The 13,649-nt window shown below is 33.3% G+C and overlaps 1 protein-coding gene and 1 long non-coding RNA gene across 2 annotated transcripts; one reads left to right on the top strand and one right to left on the bottom strand.

Annotated features, from left to right (window-relative positions):
• Positions 1-260: 260 nt before the first annotated feature.
• On the top strand, positions 261-3,250 carry LOC132276044 (uncharacterized). Its single transcript, XR_009470823.1, has 2 exons — positions 261-545; positions 1,325-3,250. It is a non-coding gene; the product is annotated as an uncharacterized LOC132276044 (long non-coding RNA).
• Positions 3,251-9,166: 5,916 nt separating this feature from the next.
• LOC132278159 (E3 ubiquitin-protein ligase RSL1-like) lies at positions 9,167-11,433 on the bottom strand. The gene is made up of 2 exons (XM_059779969.1): positions 10,583-11,433; positions 9,167-9,242 (listed from the first exon to the last, which is right to left on the bottom strand). Exons 1-2 carry the CDS (start codon positions 11,431-11,433, stop codon positions 9,167-9,169), a joined length of 927 nt encoding a protein of 308 aa, XP_059635952.1.
• Positions 11,434-13,649: the final 2,216 nt, after the last annotated feature.

Raw genomic sequence — 13,649 nt, 5'->3', positions numbered from 1 at the left:
CCTTTTTGCAATTTTCGAAAAATGTGACAAGTGTCACATTCCTATGGTGCCACTTGTTGATTTTGTGGTGGAACCACTTGGAGGCTTAATCTCATGACACATAGAGGGTGGAGATTCACCCACTTGTTGTCCTAGGATTGGTGCACTTGTTGGCATGGATGGTTGACAAGTGTAGGGTTAATATTTAATCTTGGAAGCTTACTTGGATTCATGATAAGTGTAGGACTCACCTTTAGTCTTGCATTAGTGTGTGTGTGAGAGGTAATGCAAGAGCACCTAGTGAGTGGAGAAGCCCACCAATTTAGCTTAGGGTTTACACATTTTAATTCATTCATCACTTTCCTCTCAAGAATCCTAAGGAAGCCACCATTGGAGAAAAGCTTGACTAGTAGCTTTGATTTCATTTTTGGTACCCTTTCACTCACCTTAGAACTTTGAACTTGGAATACTTTAGGCTCCTCCTACTCTCCTCTTCAAAACCCTTGAAGGATCTAGCCTAACTCTTAGTTTTGCTTTGGTATCTAGAGATTCAATTCTCTAGCGAGGTATTGATCTATTATTTTGAAGTATTTTCATGTCATTATTGAGTGTTTTACATGCATGGAAGAAAAGGATTTGTATTTTACCCTTAAACTGTTTTAACTTGAAATTAATCTTGTCAAATTAAATATAGAATATGAAAATATACTCAATTAGCTTTCATTTAGTTTTGGTTTCATGTAATTTGGATTTAAAATGAATTAGTTATGAATTTTTGAAGTTGCAAGCTAGTTGCTGGAAATTTGAAGCTTTTCTTTTTTAGTCCAGAAATGAATTTTTTATATGGAGCTGTGGTGCTTCAATTGCCTTGAAATTTTTATTGGAACTTCCCCCATGGGTTTTACACTACTCAGAATTTTTTTACTATTTTAGAGCATTTCTAAATTTTTTTAAAAAATTCGAAACTATCTGCTGTCCATGTTTTTATTGCAGCTGGAAAACATATTTTTAGATGATTTATTTCACTAACCTTTTGACATTGGATCATGGCTTAAATTTTTAGTTTTACACTCTCATATGTTTACTTCCAAAATAAATTAGGTTTGCCCAATTTGGATGTCAAATGAATTTTTCATGAATTTTCAAAGTTGGAAGCTACAGGCTGAAAATGTGTTTTCTGGGCAGAATTTGTTTCAAAGTTGTAGTTCAAAACTGTTTCAATTGGGAAAATATTTTGTTAAACTAAATTGATATTATCAAATTACAGTGTTTAAGCTTTCGTTGGGCTTTGGATTCATTCAATTTGGGTTAGAATTGAATTTTTTATGAATTTTACAAATTGAAGGTAGCAAGCTGAAAAATCTGTTTTGCGGACCGAAAATTTGGGGCGATTTCATTTCGGTGGTAATTGGGATTTTCATTCCAATTGAGGTTGGGAATGTTTTAGGATTATTTGTGTGTTGTATTGTGTGTTTGCCATGATTATACAACATATATGTATGCCTTGTATCAAATCTAGAAAGTTAGTTATTTTTATTTATTTGTATAAGATTTAAAATTTATGATGACGTGTAACTTTGATTTGAATTGTAACATGTTAGGAAATTACGCTTAGATATATTGGTTAACATATATTAAATTTCGATCATTTGATTAAGAATTAAAACTTTTATTTAATATTTATCTTTGGTGAAAGTTTAATTCACATAGTTGTATCAAGTATTAAATCAAGTTGTAATGTGGTATTTAAATAAGTCTTGGCATGTTCTTTAACATAGATTAAATTGAGGGCTTTTGGAATTGTTTAAAAATCTAGAGGAAATTAATTAATTAGCTTGATTAATTTTGTTTTAAGTGTTTTAATCACTTAACTTGTCATTTGATGTTATATATATAATGACCATGACATGTCTTTCAATATATATTAAATTGAGGTTATTTGGATTAACTTGGAATTTAGATAATTTAACTATTTATGTTTAATTAAATTATACTTTATTACTCCATGGATTTAATTGCATTTTGGAAGTTGTTTCTATATTTAAATCATGGATTTGAATTTGATGTATGTTCACCTGATTACTTTTGAGTATTGGATAACATAGTTGTTACTTTTATATTCATGAGAATATGTTTTTCATTATTGAATATATTGTTGCTTTGTGTAAGGAATTGCATACTTTGTATTTGACATCTTACATGCCATAGTAGTTGTGAATTTTGAGCATGTATTGTATAAGTTTCCAAAATTTGGATTGTGCTTGGTAAATAGTTGATATCTTGTATATACATGTTGATATATATACGTTGTTATACAATTTGTTGATTTTGGAAACTTGGGGATGTCATTGTTTGGCTACGGCTAGGACTTGGTTCTAGTACGGGGGATTGTCCCTTTCTATAGTCTATTGCGCACATAGGGAGGTTACTCATGGGCTAGTAACCCTAAAGTAACTATGTTGTCGGTCTGATCCGGCGTGACGTCCAAGTATTGACTTTGTTTGATTTCGTATTTCATTTTAAGTTAATAACTAGATGATATCGTAATTTGTTGTTCCTTATTTGATTTCCTATTTTGAGTTTAAGATGTAACTTTGTGAAAGCATGCTTCATGCATTGTATTGGAAGTTCCATTGTTGGTTAAATTGCATTGATATCATAATTTGTGTTTTGATGTTCAAATGTAGTTTAGGAATGACCTTATAGATTCATTTTGAACATAGACGTTAAGTGGCATGACCCACACTTGTTGTTTTCGTATTTTGGATTTCAAGTTGAAGACTTTGAGAATCTATATCTTGTTGCCTTGTATAACATGTTTCCATATTGTTTGAATTGCATGAACAATGTGATTATGATATAAATGATCTAGGTAGCTTAGGATGCTCCCTGGGTCTCATCTTGATATAGACGTTAGGTGGTATGAGCCCCTTTAACATGTTTCACCATAAGGTGATAAAATTGTAAAATGCTAGGTCGATGCATGCTCATCTCCTACAAGTAACTTTATGTTACTCACCCCTACGATACTAGGGCATATTTCAGGTACATGACTCAGGATTTGAAGATTCCATTGCTCCTTGGATGGCTTACAGTTTCTAAGTTTCTATTTTATGCAATTGTTAGCATAAGATGCCTCTTTGTAGCCTTATTTGTTTAAACTTATATTCGTTGATTCGTATATGTAAAGTGTACGTAAGTGCACTCTTTTCAATGTATTTAATATGTATGAGATAAGGCCGGAGGCCAATGACATGTATCTCGTTTTCTATGCACTTTTGTTTTCAAAGTTTATTATGAAAATATTGGAAAATGTTAAGTCATTGCTTCATAACTTTCGTATCGGGTGTTGGAATTTCATATCTTTTCTGCCCGGACTCAGAATCAGACGATTCTTGAGTCTAATTTTGTTCATTTTTCGTTGTCCTTCCAATGGTGTGCATGGTGGCACCCTTTTCAGTGAGAAATGACCATTTTGCCCTTAGTTCATTTCTTTTCGAGTTAGGCATTCTTGCTTCATTTGCTTGGCTCATTTGAGTTCGGTGGCTTCATGGAGAGTCATTTTGGGGCCTTAGGGATGACGTACATCTCTTGAGGTCATTTGGCTTCTTTTACTTCCGCATTTCGGGTCCGTTATCGGGTCAACTTCCGGTTCATCACTAACGCACCGGGTTGAGAAATCCGGGTCGTTACATATATCACTTATGATAATTATCTTATAGTAATATGAATAATGATACAACGACCCCGAAAAAAAAAAAAATGAAAAAACAAATCTGACGTGACTTGGTTCACATCAGACTCCTTAAAACATAGCATTGATCTTGCCTACATTTCCCTCTCACATCTAATACTTCACCATTAAAGTCTAATTCAATCTTTACTAATAATAATAATATATATGTATGTATGTATTTATATATTATACATATATATATATAATTTTACAAATCTCCAAAAATATAAAAAGTTACTCATTAAACCCAGCAAAAAAATCCCAATTCTTCTTGTCTCCTCTCTCCAATTCTGACTAACTCCTCAATTTTTTATGTGTGTTATATATACGCCCTGATCTCTAAACTTCATTTAGAGTTTTGTTAAGGAAAACGAATCTATTGGTGGTACATACCATGGAATCTGTTGACTTGAGTCTTCTCTGATGAGTAACACTAGGTCTTCATTAAATATTATTAGGGTTAAGTGCAAAAAACTCTTATCTACTATCGATATAGTGCATATCAGTCTTTGTGTGGTAAAAAATCTCCCTATACTATCAATTTAGTGCGATTGGGTCCCTGATGGTGTAAAATGACGATAATACCCTCACTTCAGTTGAATAAATTAATGATTATAATACCGGCCATGTAAAATGACCTTTTTGTCCAAATTTGTATAAAATAGAGTTTGTTTGGCAGAAGGATAATATAAACCTCAAATTGTATAAAATAGAGATAACATAAACTTGAATATAATTAAATCTAAAACCAAACATGCCCTTAAACTTCTCTCTCCACAACTTCCCCGACTATCTCTCTTCATCTTCTCCGGTCACCGGAGGTTTTTTCGCTGACTTCACATATACATATGTGTGTGTGTTTTTACGGAGAGTTCTTAAAATATCTTATTCTCTCTCCATCATCACCTTGTTGATCAAAACTCTCTCTATAATTACCTACAATATTAGCTACGATCACTTGATTCTCTAATTTCTGATCCTTTTTCGATTTTAGAATTTTCTAATTGGATTGATTGTCTGCTCTAATCGGTTCGTTTGAATTTTGTTTTTAGTTTAACGCGTTGAATGATGTTCGATTTTAGTAGAAACAACTTTGAAGCTCAAAATTGAAACTCTCTCTCTCTCTCTATATATACACACATTTGAACGATAGTCATGTTGGATCTTAATCTCGATGTTGATGACATTGGGGTTTCAATCATGATGGTGGAGAAGTTTGTGTTGACGGTTCTGGAGGAGGCCAGATGGACGAATCAGGCGCTTTGAATTCGTTTATCATGAATGCCGAAGCTTCAAGCAATGCCGGCGACGACGACACTTGCCAACGGCGGTGACAAGTTCACCTTCAATTTTGGTACGTTGAAGGTCGATGGCGACTTCAGTAACGTTAATTTTGACTTTCTGATGATGGTCGATGGCGATTTTCATCGCCCGCTGTTCCAGTTTAGGTTCGCCGTTCGCCGTTCGCAAGCTTCAGCCGCTGTTCCAGTTTGGGTTCGCCGTTTTTTTTAATATTCTGGTCAAGCTTCTTTTAAGATTCTGGTCAAGCTTCTTTTAATTTCCCTCAAATATATGTTGCAGGTGATGAGAAGTACTGGAGCATTTGTTGCCCTTAAATAAATCATACCGGAGTTGTTCAGTCTTTGAATCAAGCTTGCCGGAACTGTTGATGCAGAATGAAACTCATCAGACTTATTCATGCAGCTCACCGGAAAGATACAAGGTGGAGTTCGTTGGTTCTTGTCGGTTTTTTCTCATTGAAGTTTCTGGGTTTATCAAGCTTCAAATATGTCAGCTTTTGATCGCCGGCATCATGGTCGCCGGAGTTGCCTCTTATTGCTTTTCACACTTTTAATTGATTTATCAATTTCCTTCCAAGAGAGCACTACATGGTGACCTGTTATTTGGGAAATAATTTTGATAGTGCACGCTTGAAAAGTCTTACAATACTCCATCGCTGCACAGATTCCGTCCAAACACCGTCGCCGCATATTGCTCCCATGATCATCGACGTCGCATAAGATTGTTGCCACTACAAATCGTCGTGGTTGGGTCTGTCGAAAGCTTACTGGAACAGTTTTTCATGGCTCCCCACTCAACTACGGCACACAGAATTGGATCCCGTCAAAACAAGAACACACTGGAACTGAAGATTGTTGATACTCTCAGTTGAATTACTACTAACAAGTGAAACTTGTAGCCTCTGTTTGTTTCACCATGGACAACACTCAGTCTTTTATGTAGTTCATTGGAGTTGATTGCTGAAACTATTCTGAACTCTCACCGGACTGAAACCCACAACTCTCAATTTGAACCCCAATCTTACCCATGTCAACATGGCACAACATTGGTCCAATTATGGGTTCTGTATCTCCCTTGTAATTCTCAGACATTCCAATTTACCAGGTTGATATGCTTCTCCTCTCATTCTCGTTTATTGCATGAAAATACTGCTTTGCTTTTAAATGATGTGTCCAAGTTTTCTTACTTAGTAAGGCACGAGAGTTGGACAAATCGAACTTCTAGACACGTGCAGCATGTAACATAAGATACAAATGCATGCCATAATAGATGGTACTAGATAAATGAAGTAGAAAACTGAAACTAAGAAATCCAGTTGCCCACCACAGTGACACTTTATTTTTGATCTTACAGTGCCACATGCATCTTTTATATCATTAGGCTTAAGCATTCGAACTTGTAGAAAATAGAACTTTATGTCCAAGATAGGGCCTTGGTCTATATATGGCTTTCAACGTTCACTTCAATTGGACACAGACCATAAATCAAAACATGTGACACGTCCACAAAGTCATATGGAAACATCTATAGCATGTGCTGATGATCTTCTGTTTACTGCTCTGACCTTCCAGAACTAGATTCACTTCTCTGGCTTTATAGGATAAGAAGAAAGGGAAAGACAAGGAAAAAAAAAAAAACAGAAGAAGAAGAAGCAAGGAAAGTGAGGGTGCGAAGAAGCGAGGAAAGCAAGGAAACTGTGGGTCTTTTCTGCACAAATTGTGAGGGGCAAAATGGAAAACAAAAGGGTGAAATGGGGTTTTAAGTTTTACTTTTTGCAAGAAGTTGTCAGAGGGACCGGTTACGCACCTTTTTAAAATTTTATGTACCTGTATACACTTTTTCAAAAAGTAGGGACTTGCTCTGCACAAAATTTATCACTTAACCCATATTATTATTGTAGAGTTGATTCCCTTTCAAATGAGTGTAAGCTCGCTAATTAGATTTGGTATCCATTAGCCATATTTTAGATTGGTGGGACCCAAATGCAGATTTGAATCGTTGAGTGGCCCAAGAAATGGTAGCATATGGCACAAATTTTTTGCCCTTTTATAATTTATGCTATTACTTTTCGAAAAAGCTTAGAGCATCTCCAATAGGGTTGATATATATTGGTTGTCAATTCAAAATATAACAGGTAGATTAAAATTGGGCTTTCCAATGGGCTGCTATATTGGTTGCCAAAATTTATCTTTGCCATATGAGTTTTGAACTTTTGATTACAAAACAAGGATTACAGACCTTAATATATATATATATGCATACACAAAATCAAGAATTACAGACCTCAATTAGTTGATTTAGAAAAAAAATTATAACAAAACCCATACATACAAGTTAGCAGTTGCACAAAGAGAGAGAGGGTGCACAGAGAGAGAGAGAGGGGGGCAAGCTTGAGAGTTGAGAGACAGCGGCTAAAGCTTGTGAATGGCGAACCCGAACTGGAACAGCGGGCGATGGAAACTGAAAGATACGGGCTTTTATTTTTTGAACGGGTTTTAATATAGGTAATAGGTTTTGAACTTTGGATTCTTGCAGACAGATAGATAAATTGAAATATATGGGGTTTTGAACTTCTGATTCTTGTAGATTTTGTAGTTTGCAGTTGCAGAGAGGGAGACAGAGAGAGAGATACGGCAAGTTAAGTTCTCAGAGTTGAGAACGAGAATAGAGATGGAGGCGATTAGGCTGAAATGATTTGCCCTAAAAATATATATATTTTTAATAATAATAATATAATCAAATATATATAATATATATAAATTTTCAAAAAAGAAAAAAATATATATTATATAAAAAAATTAATTCACAAATAGTGGTAAAAAAATAATAATAATTTTTTTTTTTTTTGACCAAATATTTTAGATTTTTGTTTTTTTATATTTTATAATTAGGTTTAATTTTAGTTTCCTTCTAATGCCTACAACTTGATTTGGAATGTGCCTAATATTAATATTATTGATGCAAATATGTATGGTGTGAATGGTAGTTGAAAAAGAATGGTGGTTGTGTTAAAAAATAGCATTTGCATGAAATGCACCATTGAAGTTGAATTGATAAAATGTAGCATTTTGATACTGTAACACCTATCAAAATATAGATTTAACCTATAAAAATGACTTTTAGCATTGGAGATGGTCTTAGAGAGGCAAAAATTTCAAAGAACTTTAATAATGAAAGGAAAATAATTCTTACATCCAATAATTGTAGTAAATTATTAACAAATAAAGAAGTGAGAAGTAAAACTATTTACTTAGTTATTTTTTATTTTGATATAAAATATTCGGTGTGAGTATCAATAGTCATAATGAAATAACATCACTCATTTAAAAGTCCACACTCCCTTCTCACACAAGTCCACTACCGTAACTAGCAACACATTTCTCTTTTTCCACCCGAGCACAAAAATAAAGAGTATTTGAAAAAGGTCATGTAGATTTTGATCCTATATAATTTCCTGAGTGCAATTTTACTAAGTAAAAAAAATACTCGAAGCAAATTAAATATGATAAGAATTTCAATCTTTCAACTCTTTAGATGTTAATTCTCTCTAACCCACTCTATAGTCGGTTGAGAATTAAATTTCTCTTTCATCACGTAATGTGAATGCATCATCATCACATCAATCACACAAGCATACATAGGGATAATATAATATTCATGTATATTAAGCACAATTCTCAAAATGAACATCTATATTAGGACGAATGAAGTAATATTTTAAGATAGTTTACTCAACTTCAATACTATGCTCAATATTTCACCATAATGTATCAAGAAAGATAATATGCAATAATAGATGTCAAAAACCCCCTCTTACTCATTCACACTTTGAGAAGTCCCAAAAAATAAAAATAAAAAAATAAATAAAGAAGAAGAAGAAGAAGAAGAAGAAGAAGAAGAATTTCAAGTAACAAACCCAACATCAATAACTTATCAAGTCAAAAGAGAAATAAACTATTTTTCACACGAATAACAATTGAAATGCCTCCAAAACGATACTAACATTAGAGATGTAGTTTCCATTCTGAATTGATTTTCAAAAATGGTTTAACATAAAAAATACTAATATTTCCATTTGAGTCACTACTTTGTGCATTACTCTTTCTACGTTTACCTTGTGGAAGAGACCTCATAAGTATCCATGAAGACTCAGCGCTTACACCAATGAGAGGCGAACTCTGTTTTCCTATACCCTCCGCACTCGTAACAGAAAGTGTGTCCACATCTGCAATCGTACACAAGGGGAATAAATGAATAAATATGGTAAAATATAATATAAACAATGAAAATTTCTCAAGTATATTAACCAATTAGTCCTTAGATAAAGAGTTGTGATCATGCTTGACTATAGGCTCAATTTGACGCTAATGTTCTGTTTGGCAGGAGGATAGAGGCGGAAAGAAAGGAGGGGAAGGGAGATGGCAGGAGGTTAGAGGCGGAAAGAAAGGAGGGGAAGGAAGAAAAGGATGGAATTTTGATGGTTTGGGAGAAGATAAAGAGGAGGGGAACTTTTCATCCAAAGCCACTGTATTCATTCTTTCCAAAGTGGAAGAAAAGGGAAGGGAAGGGCCTCAACATTTATTGATCTGTAATAGTATAGTGGTGAAATCGCAAACTATGATTCCATCCTCCTTTCCTTGCCACTCATCGTCTTTCATCTTTCCTACATCCCCTTCTTCCTTCCAATTGTTCCACGTACAAATTGAAGCACAAGGTTTTTATAGATTGTAAACTTGAAGTCATATCACATTTGTATCACACATTATCTACGAAGATAACAAATTATGTAGTGTACTATTTAAATTTATTGTAATAATTTTTTGAACTCAATTTGTGCAAGTACTACGACAACAGTTATAAATGTTTTCAATAAAAAATAACCAATATTCTTATATTTGTCAATTTTTTTTTTTTTTTACTCATTGATTAGGATATTATTTTATAATAATTTTATTTATTTTTTTTGTTTGCCTCTTGATTTGTTTGTCATGCTAGTCCATTTTTTTTTAGTAAGTAGCTCCAAGTATGCCACCAAGTAGATGTAAACATGATATCCCAATAGTTTCAAAACCACATAGTGCAAGTTAGCATGAATGAAAAATGATAGAAAAAAAATCGACCCAATTGCTTCAAGATGTAAACATGATATCCCAATGATAAGCAAAGAGGAATGATTTCATGTTTACTACAGGACTCTTTCAGTACTCGAGGCTCTAGCCACGCATGTGAAGTGACACAGTTAAAAATTTAGTTCAATGATAGCAACCATTAACAATAATGTAATCCGATAAAATTTTTTTAACCAAAATAATAATAAATAGTAAAGGAGAATTTTTTTTTTCCTGAATTTTGATTTTTAAAATTTTTGTGGACGGTGATGAGTCTTTTTTTAATTATAAATATATTGCTGGGCAAATAAGGGAAAAAAAAAAAAAAATGGTATTTTTGAATTTTAAAAGTTTTTCTTAAGTTCTTTTATGAATGTTTTTGCAGTTCTACAATTATCAAAGTTTGTCTATAGAAATTGCAATAACAAAAAAATAAAATAAAATACAAATAACAAACCTGCACTGCATAAAGCGACAGCCTTCAGATCTCCCAATATAGAATCTGCATTTGGGACACCTAATCCACTTCTTCTTCTTAACAAGCTTCATCAACTTAATATCCTCCTCCTCCTCCTCCTCCTCTCTCTCATCTTCCTTAAAATCCGCGCATTCAATCCCCGAATGCCAAGCCACTTTACACTCTGCACAAAACAACCTGTTGCAATTGGGACACTCTGATTGGGTAATAACCTCTCCATCTTCTCGGTCATCATCAATCAAAAGAGCAGAGCAATCCCTGAAAGGGCAGTAAAATTTCTCCGACCCCGGAATCGCCGCATCGCAGAGGGCACTCCCCCACCTATCAAACACCTCCGCCGGCAAAATGGGGCGACAATGCTCTGGCTCCAAGAACCCTCCACACCGCGAAACAGGGCATCGAATCTGTGTAATGTTGTCTTGTAGCTTTGAAGCCACATATTTGATGATGCAGTCAGAACAGTAAGAATGTGAGCAACCGATTATGCGAAAAGACTCGTTGTATGGCTTTGTTTCAACACATATTTCACACACAAAGGTTAGAGTATGAGAATTAGAATTAGAAGACTCCCCTGTTTCGTTGACCCTTAATTTCTTTTTTCTTCTCTTCCGAGAGGCCTTCTGTGAAGCAATGACCTTAGCATCATCCTTGTCGTTAATTGGGTTTTCGTGAGAGAGGTTGATGATCCTTTTTTTAGACCTATTGGGTGTTGGGACCGAGAGAGAGGCAATGATTCCAAGCTGGAGGTCTCTGTCCTCAGAGTACTCTTCTTCTTCATGGTGGCTCTCTGGCGGTGGTGGTGTTACATTGTGATTGTGCAGTCTTTTCATTCTTCAAAAAAGGTGTTGCTTGTGGCTTGGCCAAGAGAGAAGGACGTACTGAATAAGAATTAAGGTTTCAGAATCTCATCGCAGTAAATCACAGTATGCAAAAATAAAATAATAAAATAATTGTTTTTTTTTTTTGTTTTTAAAAAAAAAACACCTAAAAATTCAGAGAAAATGTTAGTAAATAGATAGAGAGAGAACAAGAGATTTAGAGAGAGAAAGAAGAAAGAAATTCACCGACCATAAATCGTTGGATTGAAACTGAGTTGGAGGTGTTTGTGAACTTTGGACTCCTATCCAATTTCATAACAATGAAAAGACGACTACACTTGGGGGAAGGACTCTAGAGGGCTAGGGGAAGAAGTACAAGAGTCGTGACTCTTGAGTGGCATGGACTAAATAATGGTTTAGTGAGAGATAGATAATTATAGATTATAACCTACGGTAAATAATTAGTTTTGAAAAAGAAAAAACAGAAGTCAAGAATGAAAGTAAGACAATTAAAAATTAAAAAAAAACAGAAGTCAAGAATGAAAGTAAGACAATTAAAAATAATAACAATTAAAAATTAGAAAAAACAGAAGTCAAGAATGAAAGTAAGACAATTAAAAATAATTAGACAATTAAAAATAATTACAATTAAAAATTAGAAAAAACAGAAGTCAAGAATGAAAGTAAGACAATTAAAAATAATTATTTTTAATTGTCTTACTTTCATTCTTGACTTCTGTTTTTTCTTTTTCAAAACTAATTATTTACCTTAGGTTATAATCTATAATTATCTATCTCTCATTATCTATCTCTCATTATCTATCTCTCATTAAACCATTATATATGTTCTATAAAAATTTTTAATTGTCTTACTTTCATTCTTGACTTCTGTTTTTTCTTTTTCAAAACTAATTATTTACCATAGGTTATAATCTATAATTATCTATCTCTCATTATCTATCTCTCATTAAACCATTATATATATTAGATTTTAATGTTCTATAAAAATAGGGAAAGTGTATCAATTATCCTATGTTATCATCTATAATTATTTATCACTCATTAAATCATCTTTATCTCTAAAGTGTGATTATCTCATCACCACTATATGTCTCAATTATACAATTTTATTTTAACTAAAATTCAATAAGTATAATCATCACATTACCACTATATTTCTCTATCTCTTTACCAAATCATTTACTTTTATCTTTTACAAAAAAACTAAAACTCAATTATACAATTTTAGTTCAAAGAAAATTTAATTCTATAATTTACTACAATTAAAATTTACAGTATTAAAACTTCACATCTAAAATATAAATAAATAATATTTAATATATACATAATCCATCAACAGTAAAAAAAAAATATAATAATAACTCAAAAAAGAAACCAAATCGAAGAAGGAAATAATGAATCCATTTAAAGATAATTCAAACAAAACAAAAAAAAGAAGAAAATAAAATAATGCATTAATAGAAGATTAGCTATATATATATATATATATATATATATATATATATATATAATTTGTCCAGCCCGAGCCCATCTCCGAAGAATTTGTGTGTAAAAAATAAATCAATTAATGCTACACCTATGTCTTGATCCTAAAACCTTAAGCATGAATCCCAAGCACACTACTACATTGGCTAATACACTCTTGTAATTTAAGTATAATTATAAATACATATAATATTTTCGGGCTCAGGTTGTGCTTCGGGTTTCATTCATATCAACCCAAACCCAGCCCGAATTAAATTCAAGCTCAAAATATATAGCCTAGGCCCAAACCGAAATTAGAAAAATATTGCCCAAGCCCACAAATTTTCGGGCGGGGCTCGGGTTATTTCAAGTTGGGCCCTTAATTTTGAAACTTGGTGAAAACACTAATACATGTAATCACAATGTATTTAATTTATACATGCCACCATCAAGTTTTTGAAAATAACTCTTTCAAATTTCCAATGGAAAAATGCCTTGGTTTGCCGACATTGTGAATTATTTGGCAGTAGGCAAGCTACCAACTTCTTGGTCGAAGAACGAAAAGAATCGTTTCTTTGCCAACATCCGGAATTACTATTGGGAAGACCCTGTCTTGTACCGATATTGTCCGGATCAAATTGTGAGGAGATGCATTCCAGAGAGTGAAATTCCAAGTGTCCTAGTGTTTTGTCACACTCTTGCATGTGGTGGGCATTTTCGTGCAAAGAAGACCACCTTGAAGG

Source organism: Cornus florida, unplaced genomic scaffold (assembly GCF_030987335.1).
Source record: "Cornus florida cultivar Cherokee Brave unplaced genomic scaffold, ASM3098733v1 CherokeeBrave_3.0.0_Hap2_Chr10, whole genome shotgun sequence".
NCBI lineage: Eukaryota > Viridiplantae > Streptophyta > Magnoliopsida > Cornales > Cornaceae > Cornus > Cornus florida.
Note: the sequence above shows the minus strand (reverse complement) of the source record. Positions and strands in the feature narration are given on the sequence as shown.